Source organism: Mobula hypostoma, chromosome 5, assembly GCF_963921235.1.
Source record: "Mobula hypostoma chromosome 5, sMobHyp1.1, whole genome shotgun sequence".
In the NCBI taxonomy this organism is placed as follows: domain Eukaryota; kingdom Metazoa; phylum Chordata; class Chondrichthyes; order Myliobatiformes; family Myliobatidae; genus Mobula; species Mobula hypostoma.
This window is the reverse complement of record NC_086101.1, coordinates 13,748,969-13,767,453: the sequence shown is the minus strand read 5'-3', so window position 1 is coordinate 13,767,453 and position 18,485 is coordinate 13,748,969. Positions and strand designations below refer to the sequence as shown.

General features: G+C 47.9%; 1 protein-coding gene across 1 annotated transcript in view; it reads left to right on the top strand.

Moving 5' to 3' along the window:
- Window positions 1-421: 421 nt before the first annotated feature.
- The window catches only part of abhd16a (abhydrolase domain containing 16A, phospholipase), a 147,911-nt gene continuing 129,847 nt past the window's right edge, over window positions 422-18,485 (top strand). Inside the window, exon 1 of the mRNA XM_063048064.1 lies at window positions 422-536. Within this exon, the coding sequence (XP_062904134.1) occupies window positions 465-536 (72 nt within the window). The 5' untranslated portion in view covers window positions 422-464. The remainder of the gene's footprint in view (window positions 537-18,485) is intronic.

Genomic DNA, 18,485 nt, shown 5'->3' with positions numbered 1-18,485 from the left:
ATTTACTTTGAATGACACACATCAAAGTTGCTGGTGAACGCAGCAGGCCAGGCAGTATCTGTAGGAAGAGGTGCAGTCGACGTTTCAGGCCGAGACCCTTCGTCAGGAGTCCTGACGAAGGATCTCGGCCTGAAACGTCGACTGCATCTCTTCCTACAGATGCTGCCTGGCCTGCTGCGTTCACCAGCAACTTTGATGTGTGTTGCTTGAATTTCCAGCATCTGCAGAATTCCTGTTGTTTACTTTGAACGAGCTCTTTTTAAGAATGTCCACGGAAATAACAAAAATGCAGCTGCAAGGAAAATGCTAGAAATATTCAGCAGATCGGTCAGCGTCCGTGGAAATAGGTGCTTGCGTTTGCCTCGAGACTTCCTATCCTATCGAAATAGCTGCGGTCGCGTTTCTTCGCCGTGCTGGAGTGTACGTCGTGCGCCCCGTAGTCGGCGGTCGGCTGGGTGGTAGAGATGGTGGTGGGACTGTTGCGCTGCATTTTCGGACCGAAGCTGCGCCGAGTTCACCGTGGCGCTGACGGCTCGGTAAGTGAGGTCCGAATTGTTCGCAGTTTAAGATGAGGGATGTATGCGGCCGAACGATTAAAATGGGTCTAAACCCACAGTTTCCCCGACCTGTGTCGGGACAGGCTCTGTGCCTAGACCCGGCTCCGGTTCATTAACCAAGCTCTGCTATTGGCGATAGGGGCTGATGGACGGGGTGTCGCTCTCGCCAATTGGCTGTTCCTTCCGTCAATCAAGGATGGCGCTTGTTGCGTAAAGTGACTGACAGGAGACTGCGTGAGGAGGTGCAAAATGAAAGCGATCGAGTAAGGGTCTGCTATCGGGGGGCAAGAGAGATGTTTGCACTGTGCACCTTTCAGTGCAAGCGAGTAAGATGGGTGGGGCAGCAGGGGATGACACAGAGCATTTGCAGTAGAGAACAATTAGAAATTTGCATTATGCATGCAATAAGAGAATAAACCGCCAATATTGTCGCCAGTGACAGGAGGGAAAATGAGGGATATTGTTAACGTAGGCATCAGGAGGATGAGTAGGCCATTGTCCCTTAAACCTGTACTGCAAATTGATTAGATTGTGATTGTCTGCTCACCTCCACGTTCCCATGGTACCTTTTCTATTTGCAGTTTGTCTTTTGCATTTCGGTTGTTGGTCAGTCTTTAGAAACATAGAAAACCTACAGCACAATACAGGCTCTTCAGCCCACTAAGCTGTGCCGAACATGTCCCTATCTTAGAACTACCTAGGCTTTGCCCATAGCCCTCTATTTTTCTAAGCTCCATGTAGCCATCCAGGAGTCTCTTAAAAGACCCTATCGTTTCCACCTCCACCGCCGCCACCGGCAGCCCATTCCACGCACTCACCACTCTCTGCGTAAAAAAAATTACCCCTGACGTCTCCTCTGTACCTACTTCCAAACACCTTAAAACTATGCCCTCTCGTGCTAGCCATTTCAGCCCTGAGGAAAAGACTCTGACTATCCACATGATCAATGCCTCTCATCTTGTACATCAGGTCACCTCTCATCCTCCATCGCTCCAAGGAGAAAAGGCCGAATTTACTCAACCTATTCTCATAAGGCATGCTCCCCAATCCAGGCAACATCCTTGTAAATCTCCTCTGCACCCTTTCTATGGTTTCCATGCCCTTCCTGTAGTGAGGCGACCAGAACTGAGCACAGTACTCCAAGTGGAGTCTGACCAGGCTCCTATATAGCTGCAACATTACCTCTCGGCTCCTAAACTCAATCCCACAATTGATGAAGGCCAATGCACCTTCTTAACCACAGAGTCAACCTGGGTAGCAACTTTGACTGTCCTAGGGACTCGGACCCCAAGATCCCTCTGATCCTCCACACTGCCAAGAGACTTGCCATGAATGCTATATTCTGTGTGTAGTTTTTCCAATGATTCTATGGTATTTATTTGTTCTGTGAATGCCTGCAAGAAAATTAATCTCAAGGAAGTATATGGTGACATATATTACTTTGATAATAAATTTGCTATGAACTTCGAACCTTCTCACTCTTATTTGTCAAGAATCCCAACCTTAAAACCCTACTGTGACTGTTGTTTGAGGAGGAAGTTTCCAGTCATGGAGGCAGGGAGTCTGCAGAAGAACTTGGACAGACTGGGCAGAGTCAGGTTTATTATCATTGATGTGTTGTTTCCTGGCAGCCGTTCAGTGTGATACATAAAATAGACCGTGAATTACAATTACAAAATAAAACTAAAGGTGCAAGAGTGGAATAGTGAGGTAGTGTCTGTGGGTTTTTGGATCATTCAGAAATCTGATGGTGGTGGGGAAGAAGCTGATCCTGAAACATTAAGTCGGGGCCTTCAGGCTCCTGTACCTTTTCCTGATGGTGGTAATGGGAAGAAGGCACCTCCCAGGTGGTGATGGTCCTTAATGCTGGATGCTGCCTTGAGGCACCAAGGTGTCCTCAGTGAGGTGAGTTGTACCTGTGATGGAGCTGGCTGAGTACACTACCCACTGCAGCCTCTTGTGAATCCCTGCACTGGAGCCTCTACACCAGATGTTGATGCGATCAGTCAAGTGCATTTCACAGTACATCTGTAGACTTTGGTGATGTATGGAATCCCCTCAAACTCCTAATGAAGCCTGGTCACTAGCTTACTTTATTTGTGCTTGCATTAATGTGTTGGGCCCATATTAATCCTCTAATCTGTTGAGTCTTCAGTAAGGACTGGTATGTGCTCCACTGACTCCCGCTTCCTCGGTCTTGCTTGCATCGAGTTGTTGCAACCTCTCAGCCAGCTGACCTGTCTCTGCTGCTATATGACTCCTTGTCTGAGATTCTGCTGACAGCAGTTGCGTCATCGGGGGGATTTCTGGTTGAGCTGTGTCTAGCCACACTGTCATGCGTTTCGAGTGCGTCGAGTAGTTCGATGAGTACCCATCCTTGTGTTCATTGAGAGTGAGGCGAAGATGAGTATCTGCACTGACTGTGGTCTCCTGTTGAGAAAGTCAAGGATCCAGTGGCAGAGGAAGGTTCAGATGCCCAGGTTTTGAAGCTTGTCGATTAAGACTGAGGTGATGATGGTGTTGAACACAGAGCTGTAGTCAATTAACAGCGCCTGACGTAGGTGTTGCTACTGTCCAGGTGATCCAAGACCAAGGCAGGTGGAATACAGCAAAGGGAAGTGTAGGGTCATGCACTTTCTTAGCAAGAATAAAGGTACAGCGTATTTTCTAAATGGGGAGGTGCAAAGGGCCCAGGATCCTGTGTGGTTAATTTGCAGATTAATTTGGTAGTAAGGAATGCGAATACAATGTTAATATTTAATTTTGAGATGACAATAATAACATCAAGAATGCACTTCTGAGCAACACACACAAACTGCTGGAGGAACTCAGCAGGCCAGGCAGCATCTATGGGGAAAAAAGTACAGTCAACGTTTCAGGCCAAGGCTTTTCATCAGGAGCCCTGCTGAAGGGTTTTGGCCTGAAACGTCGACTGGGAAATGGGAAAACTAGAGAATGGGAAAAGAAATCAGGCGTGATCGAACAGTGGAACAGATTGGAAAGGCGGAAAGGCCTAATTTTGTTCCTAAATGCAAGAGATTCTATTGATGCTGGAAATCCAGAGCAACACATACAAAATGCTTGAGGAACTCAACAGGTCAGGTAGCATTTATGGAGAGGAATAAACAGTCAATGTTTTGAGTTAAGCCCCTTCTGTCCCTATCTCTTATGGCCTCTTCTGAGGGTGAGAATTTTACCTCATCTTTGTCTTGAATGGGTGACCTTTTTCTTTAGAATCTAAAACTAGGAGGGATTATATCATGAGGGAAGATACATCCAAGCTGTCCAATACCACTCGGGATCTGGCATGTTTTGGTCAATGCAGCCAGATGGTCAGATGGAAGGAATGTCGGGGAATTGAAGGGGGAAGTGAGGGAAATTGCATTGTGGAGGAAGAGGAGAACCTGTGGTGGTGCAGGAATGCTGGCATTGTCCTTGTGGTCGAACTTTAGACATGAAAGTGTGAGTTACAAGCAGAAGTAGACCCTGATACTTCCAAGTGTGCACTGCCATTTTTTAAGCAGAGATTAGGATTAGCTTTATTTGTCACAGGTACATCGAAACATGCAGTGAAATACGTCGTTTGTGTCAAAGCAAATCAAGGGGGGTTGTGCTGGGGGCAGTCTGCAAGTGTCACCATGCTTCCGGCGCCAACGTAGCGTGCCCACAACTCACTGGCCCTACTGGTACGTCTTTGGAGTGTGGGAGGAAACCGGAGCACCCAGACAACAGCCAAGCAGTCACGTGTTGAACGTACAAACTCTTTGCAGACAGCAGCGGGCATCGAATACTGATTGATTTTACAGTTGGCGTGGTAAAGCGTTGTGCCACTGTGCCACCCTCGATTAGTCTGTGGCTGATTTGCTTCTGTCTCAACTAATAGAGGTTCCCAGAGAGAAACAAGTCCTTCTGCCCACTGACTCACTTTGAGGCAATCATACAAGATAAAACATTCCAGCACAATACAGGTCCTTCGGCCCATGACATTGTATTGACCTTTTAACCTACTCTGAATCAATATAATGCTTCCCTTCTGCATAGCCCTCCATTTTACTTTCATCCATGTGCCTTTCTAAGAGTCTTTTAACTTACTGCCCATTACGCTTCTGGCGTTCAGGGCAGCAATGAAGGTCCTCCATCTCTGGTGGTGTTCAGGGCTTCCTTCATTGTGTCAGTAGCTTCCTCTTGGTGTTCTCTACCGTTAGTCATGCAGGTCCCAGGTGGAGACTCAGGAATACCATCATACTCGGATGTCGAACGATTCTTCTTTGCTGCTTCTGTAACAATTTTGTTTTACGGTCAGGTTTGTGAACCTCCAAACCTGGAGGACCGGTGGGCCACTCTTACTCCGGCCTCTGCCCTCTGACCTGTTTGGCAAGGGTGACCCTCCCAAGAACCAAAGCATGAAGTGCTGATCCTCACCTCTGTCCCAGGATACTGACGGACTTTTACCGCTGTACCATTGAGAGCATACTCACCAACTGCATCTCAGTGTGGTATGGCAATTGTCCCGTATCGGACCGCAAAGCACCCCAGCATGTGGTGAAAACTGCCCAGCGGATTATCGGCACCCAATTGCTCACCATTGAGAACATCTACCATAAACGCTGCCTGGGCAGGGCGAAAAGCATTATCAGGGATGCATCTCACCCTAACCATGGACTTTTTACTCTCCTCCCATCCGGTAGGTGCTACAGGAGCCTCCGCTCCCGCACCAGCAGGCACAGGAAGAGCTTCTTCCCTGAGGCTGTGACCCTGTTGAACCTCACATCACAGTGCTAAGCAGTATTGTCTCAGTCCTTTTATATTTGTGTGCTGTAGCACTTACTTTTTATTCTCAGTTATTTTGTAAATAACACCACTCTTTGCATTTCTGGTTAAATGCTAACTGCATTTCATTGGCTTTGTATCTGTACTCGGCACAATGACAATAAAGTTGAATCTAATCTAATCTATTATGTTTTATGATCTAAGAAATAGTTGAGACAGGTACAATTGTATCCTTTAATAAACACTTGGATAGGTATATGGAAGGGTGGGGCTTGGGGGGATATGGACCAAACGCAGGAAATTGGGACGAGCAGGTTGAGCACTGTGGCTGTTATGGACTGGTTGGGCCAAAGGGCCTGCAATCATGCTGTATTGCTCTATCACTCTAATACCAGCTGTCAGGGTCGTTGAGGCATGCAAGCCTCCAAACCATGACAATTGTGTGGTCCTCTAGGAGAAAGAGTCTCTTAAAAGTTGTAGATATATCTGCCTCTACCAACAGCCCGTGCAGGATGTTCCATGCACCCACCACTCTGTGTGTGTGTGGGGGAGAAAAACTACCTTTGACATCCTCCTGCACTTCCCTCCAATCACCTTAAAAGTATGCCCTCTTATATTAGCCGTTTCTGCTCTTGGAAAAGGGGGCTGTCTGTCCACTCTATCTCTGATCATCTTGTACACCTCCATCAAATCAGCTTTCATCCTCCTTCTCTCCAAAGGGAGAGCCCTAACTCAATCAACCTATCCTCGTAGGACATGGTCTCTAACCCAGGCGGCATGCTGGTAAATCTCCTCTGCACCCTGTCTGAATCTTCCCCATTCTCCGTATAATGAGGTGACCAGAACTAATACAATACAGTGGCTTTCATGTTGATTTGACCTTTGGTTAATTGGGACATCTGCTCATTTGGGGCAACTCTTGGAAAACAAAAACTGATGGAGATAGTAGCTGGGATTCCCTTTGCTCATGTGGGTTGTGGTGGTTTTCAATTGGGACAGGAAACTGTTGCCTGACAGTTTCTAACTAGCATCAGTCGTGTGCACTTGTGTGACCGTTAGACTCTATACTGTGCTTAGAGCAAGCAAACTTTAAATAGTATCTGTTATGTGTGTTTCTGTTATGTTATCCATTTCGGCTGATGGCCGCTGATTCAAGAAGCAGTGAATTTTGATAATTTTGTTTTTTCTGACTTTTAAAAATTTTGAGACCCTTGCTAAGATGACACAAAAAGATTTTACACTCGTCAAAATAATAACTACTTTACTGGACCAAATTAAAAGCTGTCCGGCGAACACCACTCATCACCAGCAAGATGAACTGAGAGAAGAATGGGTATTACGCGAGGTTCAGCAGGGAACGGGGATCATCACAGAAATGAGAATGTGAAGCAAAGGATCCCAATGCTGAGGCTCTCAATCAATGTCTTTCCATTGTACCCAGATGAGGTGTGCGTGTCAGTGGACCAATGTTAAAGAAACTAGTCAGAGGATCGAGCTAAGAAGCTGTGTCATGAAGATTTTAGTCATAGTCATAGTCATAGTCATACTTTACTAATCCCGGGGGAAATTGGTTTTCGTTAACAGTTGCTCCATAAATAATAGTAATAGAACCATAAATAGTAATATGTAAATTATGCCAGTAAATTATGAAATAAGTCCAGGACCAGCCTATCGGCTCAGGATGTCTGACCCTCCAAGGGAGGAGTTGTAAAGTTTGATGGCCACAGGCAGGAATGACTTCCTATGACGCTCTGTGTTGCATCTCGGCGGAATGAGTCTCTGGCTGAATGTACTCCTGTGCCCACCCAGTACATTATGTAGTGGATGGGAGACATTGACCAAGATGGCATGCAACTTGGACAGCATCCTCTTTTCAGACACCACCGTGAGGGAGTCCAGTTCCATCCCCACAACATCACTGGCTTTAAAGCAATGGATGGTTGTTTGTCTGGATGTAAATGCAGGCATCACATTAAATTCTAGTCTGGCCTGATATCTGGTGGGTGAGAGGGTGCTGCATATGATCCAAGTAAGCTGCAGAGAGTTGTAAAGTTAGTCAGCTCCATCATGGGTATCCTCCGTACTATCCAAGACATCTTCAAGGAACAGTGCTTCAAAAAGTCGGCGTCCATTGTTAAGGACCCTACCCTAGGACATGCCCTTTTCTCACTGTTACCATCAGACCGGAGGTACAGGAGGTACAGAAGCCCGAGGGCACACACTCAGCCATTCAGGAACAGCTTCTTCCCTGCGGCCATCTGATTTCTGAATAGACATTGAACCCATGAACACTACCTCATTACCTATAATTTTTTTTTGCACTATGTATTTAATTTAGCTATTTAATATATAATATACATACTTTAATTCCATCCAGCTGAAGGGTCTCGGCCTGAAATGTCGACTGTACTCTTTTCCATGGATGCTGCCTGGCCTGCTGAGCTCCTCCAGCATTTTGTGTGTGTTGCTTTAATTAAGTTCTTTTTTTATATCATTAAGTATTGCAATGTACTGCAGCCACAAAGATGACAAATTTCATGACGTGCTGGTGATTTTAAACCTGATTAAGATTCTGATTCTGAAGTCAAGAATGCACATGGCAAGAAAGGTGCTGCTGATCCCTATAAGTGCAGAAACATGGAACTCTACAAAATTCCCCGACCTGTGCAAAAAAGAGATCAAAAAATAGTGAGGTAGTGCGGATGGGTTCATCGTCCATTCAGAAATCTGACAGCAGAGAGAAAGAAGCTGTCTCTGAAATGTTGAGGCACCCCCTCTCTGATGGTAGCAATGCGAAGGGGGTAGGTAAAGCACAAATAAGTTAATATTATAATTCAAAGTGAATGTAGTGTGCACTGTCAGTGTATAGTGCCAGGAGCTGATGAAAAGAAGTTGTTGGTTATTGGGGAAAAGTGTTCACTTCTGAAATTTTAAAGAAATAGCTGATGAGTTGGACATAGAGCTACAATGGAAATGAAGATAAGTTCTTCTGCTTGTTGACAATTGTGCAGCACACCCTAATTTAAAAGGTTTGAGTTTCTGCCCAGTGATACAACAAACAACACATATAAAATGCTGGAGGCACTCAGCAGGCCAGGCAGCATCTGTGGGAAAAAAGTGTAGTCGACGCTTCGGGCCGAGACCCTTAGGCAGGACTGGAGAGGAAAGCTGAGGAGGAGATTTAGAAGTTAGGGGAGGGGAGAGAGAAACACAGGGTGATGGGTGAAACCTGAAGCGGGAGGGATGAAGTAAAGAGCTGGGAAGTTGATGGGTGAAACAGATACAGGGCTGGAGAAGGGGGAGTTTGACAGAAGAGGACAGAAGAAAGAAAAGGAGGAGGAGCACCACCATTCCCTTTTCCCTCTTTCACCTTATCTCCTTGCCCGCCATTCGCCTCCCTCTGGAGTCGCAGAGGGAGCGGTCCCTGCGGAAAGGAAAGCAGAGAGTCGGCTGGGGGAAGATGTACTTGGTGGTGGGATTCCTTTGGAGATGGCCGGCGTTATGGAGAATTATGCGCTGGACGTGGAGGATAGTCGGGTGGTAGGTGGGGACAAGAGTAGCCCTATCCCTGTTCGGGTGGCAAGAGCATAGTATGAGGGCAGACATGTGAAATGGAAGAGATGCAGTTGAGAGCAGTGTTGATCGTGGAGGAAGGGAAATCCCTTTCTTTGAAGAAGGAGGACGTCTCCTTTGTTTTGGAATGAAAAGCCTCATCCTGAGATCAGATGTGGCGGAGATGGAGGACTTGAGAGACGGGGATCGTGTTTTACAAGTAACAGGGTGGGAAGAAGTATAGTCCAGGTAGCTGTGGGAGTCCGTGGGGTTATAATACATATCAGCAGATGAGCTGTCTCCAGAGACAGAGACTGTGAGATCGAGAAAGGGTAGGGAGGTGTTGGAAATGGACCAGGTAAATCTGAGGGTTGGGTGGAAGTTGGAGGCAAAGTGGAAGAAGGAAGAAGGAAGCAGCACCAATGCATTTGTCGATGTAGCGCAGGAAACGTTGGGGAGGGATATCAGTGTAGGCTTGGAACATAGATTGTTCCACGTAGCCAACAAACAGGCAGGCATAGCTGGGACCCATGCGGGTGCCCATGGCTACACCTTTTGTTTAAAGGAAGTGGGAGGAGCCAAAGGAGAAATTATTAAGAGTGAGGACGTTCCACTAGATGGAGGAGAGCGGTGGTTGAGGAGAACTGGTTGGGTCTGGTGTCCAGAAAGAAACAGAATCTATGTGTGGAGACAGGACATGTGGGTGAGGTCCTAAATGAATTCAAACATTGATTCTATATTAATAAATGAGCAGTTTGTGAAAGGTCATGAGTACAGGACAGTGCACGTTTAGTCAGGAGCATGTCAGTATTGTAAAGGTGGAGGTGTTAGATGTCTTGGAACTCATAAATGTCAACAGATTCCCAGAGCCAGGTGAGGTCTGTCCCACAATGCTAAAGGAAGCAAAGGAGGAGATAACTGGGGCCCTGATTAGTCACAGGATACAGTACAGCACAGGCTGTTCAGCCCACGATATTGTGTTGACCTTTTAACGTACATCAAGAGCAATCTTTTGGTTAGCTACATCACGGTGTAGTCGTAGTCAGACAGCATGGAAGCAGGGTCTTCAAGCCATGAACGCTCATTTACACCAATTTCAGAGACACAGTGTTATACTGCCATTCAGCTCAATTCGTTCATGCTGACCGTCCAACTAGGGGGCACGAGACAGGAATCTGGGGCAACTCACAATGTGCTGGAGGAATGCAGGGATTCAGCCTGAGACACGGACAATGTCATTCCTCCCACCAAAGCTGAGTTCCTCCTACAGGTTGTGTGTCGCCCTTCGAACGAGTCCCAATTGCTCATGTTTGACCCATATCCCTCTGAGCCTTTCCTATCCAAGTGTCTACCTAAGTGTCTTCTCAATGTTGTATTGTACCAACCTCAACCACTTCCTCAGGCACTCGTGCAATATAGACACCACTTACTGCGTGAAGAAGCTGCCCCGGGGGGGTCGCTTTTAAATCTCTCCTAATACGCTATTACGCTAAGCAGTATTGCACCCATATTGTACTGTCTCACTACTTTTATATTTGTGTGCTGTAGCACTTACTTATTATTCGCAGTTATTTTGTAAAAAACACTGTTCTTTGCATTTCTGGTTAGATGCTAACTGCATTTCATTGGCTTTGTACTCGGCACAATGACAATGAAGTTGAATCTAATCTAATCACTTTAAGTCTGTGCTCGCTGGTTCTAGATTCTCTATCCCTGGGAAGGGACAGCAGGGTAGCGTTAGCGTAGTGGCATCACAGTCCAATTCCAGCATCCTCTGTTAGAAAGTGTCTACGTTCTTCCCGTGTGTGTGCATTACCTCTGGGTGCTCTGGCTTCCTCTCACAGTCCAAAGATGTACCGGTTAGTGGGTTCATTGGCCATTGTAAATTGTCCTGTAATTAGGCCAGGTTTGAGTGGTGTGGCACGTCAGCCATAAGGGCTTGTTCCGCGCTGTGTCTCTAACAAAACATACGTATATCAAAAAGACCAAGTGTGCATTCACCCTAACTGTGGCTGTCATTGTGGTTAGCACAACGCTTTACAGTGCCATTGACCCAGGTTCAATTCCTGCCACTGTCCTTAAGGAGTCTATATGTTCTTCCCGTGAGTGCATGGGTTTGTTCTGGGTGCTCCGTTTCCTCCCAGGGTCCAAAGACGTACTGACTGGTGGGTTAATTGGTCATTGTAAATTGTCCTGTGATTATGCTCGGGTTTAATTAGGGTTTAACCGGAAGTACCTATTCAGCGCTTTATCTTAATAAATAAATAAATAAACAAACCGTTTTATACGCTTTCATACCGACACCCCGAGTCTGACGTTCCAGTGAATAAAGTTGCAGCCTGCTCAACCTCTCCCTGTAACTCAGTCCCTCTCATCCGGCCGTCATCTGTAAATCTTTTCTGCGCTCTTTCCAGCTTAATGGCAGCTTCTCTGGAGGAGGGCGACGAAAACTAAACACAATACTGGGGTGATCGTAGACAACCGCTATTCAGTGAGGAGTTAAAGGGAGGGTATGCCAACTCCCACACGTGGCCAGCACTGGAGGTCAGGATTGAATTCGGGTTATGGGAGCTCGAAGGCAGCAGTACTAACAGCTGAACCACTACCTCTGCCTCTGCCTCCTTTGCCCCCTCTCACCCCATTCCTTGACCTTAGTTTCAGATCATTGCTGGGGCATTTGCCATTTCTCATCATGTGCCCTCTTTGATCTGAGAAAGCTGGTACTGCAGTGATTCAGGGAAAACTTCCCGCAACTACATTTAACTAGATTAATGTTGTCTCAGAAATAATTTGCATGTCCTGTAAGTATAATGAAAAAGGCAGGCTGCCAGGGGAGGAAAATCATTCCTGTACCCCTGAAACTCATTTTCTCTCTCTGTCTCTCACACATATATACGACCATCAACTCTCCTCTGACCACACTAAGGGTAAATTATAGCGGCCAATTCACCCACCTGCACATGGAGAGATGTGGCAGGAAGCCAGGCTTCCCGGGAAACTGTACGGACTACACCCAGGGTCAGGGTCGCAGTCGTTTTTTATTTTATTAACTAATCTGTATTCATTATTAACGAAACATACAAAGGAAAAAAAAATCGCACAAAACTTTTCACATTTATGGTCAGTGCATTCAGAAGTGTTAACACTTATTTTAAAACCATAGCAAAGGTTTCCACCTGGAGTGATGCACCATTTCAATGTTTGAGGGACTTCCCCACCCAACTCAGCTCCTCCATTAGATCCCTATTCCGCAGGGATCGCTCCCTACACAACTCCCTTGTCCATTCGTCCCCCCCATCCCTCCCCACTGATCTCCCTCCTGGCACTTATCCGTGTAAGCGGAACAAGTGCTACACATGCCCTTACACTTCCTCCCTTACCACCATTCAGGGCCCCAAACAGTCCTTCCAGGTGAGGCATCACTTCACCTGTGAGTCGACTGGGGTGATATACTGCGTCCGGTGCTCCCGATGTGGCCTTTTATATATTGGTGAGACCCGACGCAGACTGGGAGACCGCTTTGCTGAACATCTACGCTCTGTCCGCCAGAGAAAGCAGGAACCAGTGGCCACACATCTTAATTCCACATCCCATTCCCATTCTGACATGTCTGTCTACGGCCTCCTCTACTATGGAGATGAAGCCACACTCAGGTTGGAGGAACAACACCTTATATTCCGTCTGGGTAGCCTCCAACCTGATGGCATGAACATCGACTTCTCTAACTTCCGCTAAGGCCCCACCTCCCCCTCGTACCCCATCTGTTACTCATTTTTATGCACACATTCTTTCTCTCACTCTCCTTTTTCTCCCTCTGTCCCTCTGAATATACTTCTTGCCCATCCTCTGGGTCACCCCCCCCCCCGTCTTTCTTCCCGGACCTCCTGTCCCATGATCCTCTCGTATCCCCCTTTGCCTATCACCTGTCCAGCTCTCGGCTCTATCCCTCCCCCTCCTGTCTTCTCCTATCATTTTGGATCTCCCCCTCCCCCTCCAACTTTCAAATCCCTTACTCACTCTTCCTTCAGTTAGTCCTGACGAAGGGTCTCGGCCTGAAACGTCGACTGCACCTCTTCCTATAGATGCTGCTTGGCCTGCTGCGTTCACCAGCGACTTTGATGTATGTTGCTTGAATTTCCAGCATCTGCAGAATTCCTGTTGTTTGCGTTAAATTCACCACTGCGAAGCCACTTCCGGTGATGCCTACACCGAAGAAGTTTAGATCCTCTCTTCGACGGGAGTTCAGTGAAACCATCTCTCACTGCTCCCCATCTGTAATTTCTTCGGCTCTTCAACTTTTCGACCACACTTTGACTCAGACTCGCTATCACAGCCATATATCCTTTCTTGGAACGTGCCTCCGTCGCCAACTTACTCCAGTTGGCTTTAGGATTCGTTTCCAAGCCTCTCAATTTGGACCTTCTGAGGATCCCAGGTACTCACATTTTATTGACTCTGCCTCTCGCCGCTTCTCCCGTCAAGCTCTGAAGGCGACGCTCTCCGCCATGAGGAGGTACTTGGTGTCCCTATCCCAGACTCTTCCACACCTTCGGGACACTTTCTTCGCCGTCTGTAATGGTCCTACCCGTTATTTCATCCTCCGTCGGATCCACGCCTGCAATCGCCGTTTTTTTGACTTTGTCATGTTAGGCAAAGATCGCAAGATCCTACATCTACGGACTCCAGAGCCTGCCGGCCCCGACGCTAGCAGGCATGAACTTCAAATTGCGGCCCCTGCCATTGATCTCGGCGGCTCCAACACCTCAGGGCATATTGAAAACCCGGACTCCAGCAACGACCATGGACACCTTCACAGCGATTGCGCAACCACCAACTGCGTCTCCAGCCTTGAACTCCAGGCCGGGTCTTTATGTGCTGCTGTTGTGACTCCTGTCTCCCCTTCCCCCACCACCACTCCGCAGCCCCGTCTTCCTCAGATCCCACCGTCAACTCCTGGGCCCTCAGAGGCTCCATCTTCCTCTCACCCCAACCCTCCCCTCTCCATTGACACCCCCAGCCTCCCCCCCCCCCCCCCCGATCCCAGCTCTCAAGATTCCAGCCTTGAACTCCAGGCCGGGTCTTTATGTGCTGCTGTTGTGACTCCCGTCTCCCCTTCCCCCACCACCACTCCGCAGCCCCGTCTTCCTCAGATCCCACCGTCAGCTCCTGGGCCCTCAAAGGCTCCATCTTCCTCTCACCCCAACCCTCCCCTCTCCATTGACACTCCCAGCCTCCCCGCTCCCCCCTCTGATCCCAGCTCTCATCTGTGCTGGGTCTTTACCATCCCCTCCGACCTTCAACTGTCGGAGGCAGAACGCTCTGTTCTCAGTAAGGGCCTCACGTTTGTCCCCCTTCGCCCACACCTCAGCGAGTTCCGTGTTCGCCACGATGCGGAACTTTTCTTCCGCCGTCTCCGTCTCCGAGCCTACTTCTTCGGCAAGGACTCTTCCACCCCCACCGATGACCCCTTCTCCCGTCTTCAACCCTCCTGTTCTTCATGGACACCCCGCTCTGGTCTTCTGCCTGCTCTGGATCTCTTTATTGCTAATTGCCGACGGGACATCAACCGTCTCGACTTCACCGCACCTTGTCCCCATTCCAACCTCACTCCTTCGGAACGCTCTGCTCTCCACTCCCTCCGCACTAATCCTAACCTTATTATTAAACCCGCTGATAAGGGGGGTGCTGTCGTAGCCTGGCGTACTGACCTCTACCTTGCAGAGGCACAGCGACAACTCGCGGATACTTCCTCTTATTTACCCCTCGATCGTGACCCCACTAAGGAGCACCAGGCCATTGTCTCCCACACCATCACCGACTTTATCCGCTCAGGGGATCTCCCATCCACTGCTACCAACCTTATAGTTCCCACACCCCGCACTTCCCATTTCTACCTCCTACCCAAGATCCACAAACCTGCCTGTCCTGGCCGACCTATTGTCTCAGCTTGCTCCTGCCCCACCGAACTCATTTCTGCATACCTCGACACTGTTTTATCACCCCTTGTTCAATCCCTTCCGACCTATGTTCGTGACACTTCTCACGCTCTTAAACTTTTCGATGATTTTAAGTTCCCTGGCCCCCACCGCTTTATTTTCACCATGGATGTCCAGTCCTTATATACTTCCATCCCCCATCAGGAAGGTCTCAAAGCTCTACGCTTCTTTTTGGATTCCAGACCTAATCAGTTCCCCTCTACCACCACTCTGCTCCGTCTAGCAGAATTAGTCCTTACTCTTAATAATTTCTCCTTTGGCTCCTCCCATTTCCTCCAAACTAAAGGTGTAGCTATGGGCACCCGTATGGGTCCTAGCTATGCCTGCCTTTTTGTTGGGTTTGTGGAACAATCTATGTTCCGTGCCTATTCTGGTATCTGTCCCCCACTTTTCCTTTGCTACATCGACGACTGCATTGGTGCTGCTTCCTGCACGCATGCAGAACTCGTTGACTTTATTAACTTTGCCTCCAACTTTCACCCTGCCCTCAAGTTTACCTGGTCCATTTCCGACACCTCCCTCCGCTTTCTAGATCTTTCTGTCTCTGTCTCTGGAGACAGCTTATCCACTGATGTCTACTATAAGCCTACTGACTCTCACAGCTATCTGGACTATTCCTCTTCTCACCCTGTCTCTTGCAAAAACGCCATCCCCTTCTCGCAATTCCTCCGTCTCCGCCGCATCTGCTCTCAGGATGAGGCTTTTCATTCTAGGACGAGGGAGATGTCTTCCTTTTTTAAAGAAAGGGGCTTCCCTTCCTACACTATCAACTCTGCTCTTAAACGTATCTCCCCCATTTCACGTACATCTGCTCTCACTCCATCCTCCCGCCACCCCACTAGGAATAGGGTTCCCCTGGTCCTCACCTACTACCCCACCAGCCTCTGGGTCCAACATATTATTCTCCGTAACTTCCGCCACCTCCAACGGGATCCCACCACTAAGCACATCTTTCCCTCCCCCCCTCTCTCTGCATTCCGCAGGGATTGCTCCCTACACAACTCCCTTGTCCATTCGTCCCCCCCCATCCCTCCCCACTGATCTCCCTCCTGGCACTTATCCGTGTAAGCGGAACAAGTGCTACACATGCCCTTACACTTCCTCCCTTACCACCATTCAGGGCCCCAAACAGTCCTTCCAGGTGAGGCATCACTTCACCTGTGAGTCGACTGGGGTGATATACTGCGTCCGGTGCTCCCGATGTGGCCTTTTATATATTGGTGAGACCCGACGCAGACTGGGAGACTGCTTTGCTGAACATCTACGCTCTGTCTGCCAGAGAAAGCAGGATCTCCCAGTGGCCACACATTTTAATTCCACATCCCATTCCCATTCTGACATGTCTGTCCACGGCCTCCTCTACTGTGGAGATGAAGCCACACTCAGGTTGGAGGAACAACACCTTATATTCCGTCTGGGTAGCCTCCAACCTGATGGGATGAACATCGACTTCTCTAACTTCCGCTAAGGCCCCACCTCCCCCTTGTACCCCATCTGTTACTCATTTTTATGCACACATTCTTTCTCTCACTCTCCTTTTTCTCCCTCTGTCCCTCTGAATATACCTCTTGCCCATCCTCTGGGTCACCCCCCCCCTGTCTTTCTTCCCGGACCTCCTGTCCGATGATCCTCTCGTATCCCCTTTTGCCTATCACCTGTCCAGCTCTCGGCTCTATCCCTCCCCCTCCTGTCTTCTCCTATCATTTTGGATCTCCCCTTCCCCCTCCAACTTTCAAATCCCTTACTCACTCTTCCTTCAGTTAGTCCTGACGAAGGGTCTCGGCCTGAAACGTCGACTGCACCTCTTCCTATAGGTGCTGCTTGGCCTGCTGCGTTCACCAGCAACTTTGATGTATGTTGCTTGAATTTCCAGCATCTGCAGAATTCCTGTTGTTCAGCTCCTCCATGTCCAGTAGCTGAAAGAGCTTCGACTGGTATCCTGACGTTACCTCATGGCCTGCTACAGACACACCAATGCCCAAGAACGGATATGGTACTCTGATGTTACCTCATAGCCTGGTATGGAAACACCAATGTCCAATAATGGAAAGGCCTACAAAGTGTGGTGGATACAGTCCAGTCTAGCAAAGGAAACGCCCTCCCCACCATTGAGCACGCTGTCGCAGGAAAACAGTATCCATTATCAAGGTCTCCCACTATCCAGACCATGCTGTCATCTCATTTCTGCCATCGGGAAAGAGGTAGAGGAGCCTTAGGTCCCACACCACCATGTTCAGGAACAGTTATTACCCTATATCAATCAGGTCCTGAACCAGCTTGGATAACTTCTGGAGCTCGTCTGTCCAATCATAGTTGTCAGAATCTTCTGTTGACCTGAGACTGTCTGTCCCATTGTGGCTCCATTGTGTTGAGCTGTGTCACGTGGTCATGGACAGAGCACTTGCCATCACCAGGTTGTGATGTATCCAGACAGGATGCTCTCTATGGTGCATCAATATAAATTGGTAAGAGTCGGTGTGGACATGCCGAATTTTGTTAGCCTTCTGATAAAGGCTCAGAGGTGTTATCCCTGATACTTATGTAGAAGAGAACAGACTATTGCTTGGAATCTGAAGTTTTCAACTGTCCTCACCTCAGCAACGTTGATGCAAACAACAGCGTACACTATACACCCTCAACAACATGATAATAGCTTAAGACATAGGAGCAAGATCAGGCCAGTCAGCCCATCTAGTCTGCTCCATTGTTCGATCATGGCTGATTAACACTCAGTGGCTACTTTATTAGGTACATATGTTCACCTTGTTAATGTAAATATCTAATCAGCCAATCATGTGGTGGTAACTCAATGCATGAAAGCATGCAGACATGGTCAAGAGGTTTACTTGTTGTCTAGACCAAACATCAGAATGGTGAAGAAATATGTTCTAAGTGACTTTGACTGTGAAATGATTGTTGGTGCCAGACGGGGTGGTATGAGTATCTCATATTGCTCTAACTGCTGATCTGGGATTTTCATATACAACAGTCTCTAGAGTTCACAGAGAATGGTGCGAAAAATATTAAAAACTAAATCCAGTGAGCAGCAGTTCTGTGGGTGAAAACACCTTGTTAATAGAGAGGTCAGAGGAGAATGGCCAGACTGGTGGAAACTGATAGGACGATGACAGTAACTCAAATAACCATGCGTTACAGCAGTGGTGTGCTGGAGAGCTTCTCTGAATGCACAGCTCATCAAACCTTGAAGTGGATGGGCTATAGTAGCAGAAAACTACAAACATACAGTCCGTGACCACTGCTGAGGTGCAGGAGGTACCTTACAAAGAGACCACTGAGTATATATTCCCTTTCGACCCCTTCCTCTGTAACCTTTGACACCCTCATTAATCAAGAACCTATCAACCTCTATTTTAAATATACCCAGTGACCTGGCTCCACTTCTGTCTGTGGTAATGAATTCCACATATTCACCTGGCTCTGGTTAAAGAAATTCCTCTTCATCTCTGTTCTAAAGGGACGTCCGTGTATTTTGAGGCTGTGCCCTCTGGTCCTAGACTTTACCACTGTAGAAAACATCCACTCCATCTAGGCCTTTCACTGCTATACAAGCCCTTTAACCTTTGGCACTTTTGGCTTTAATTTTATTCCT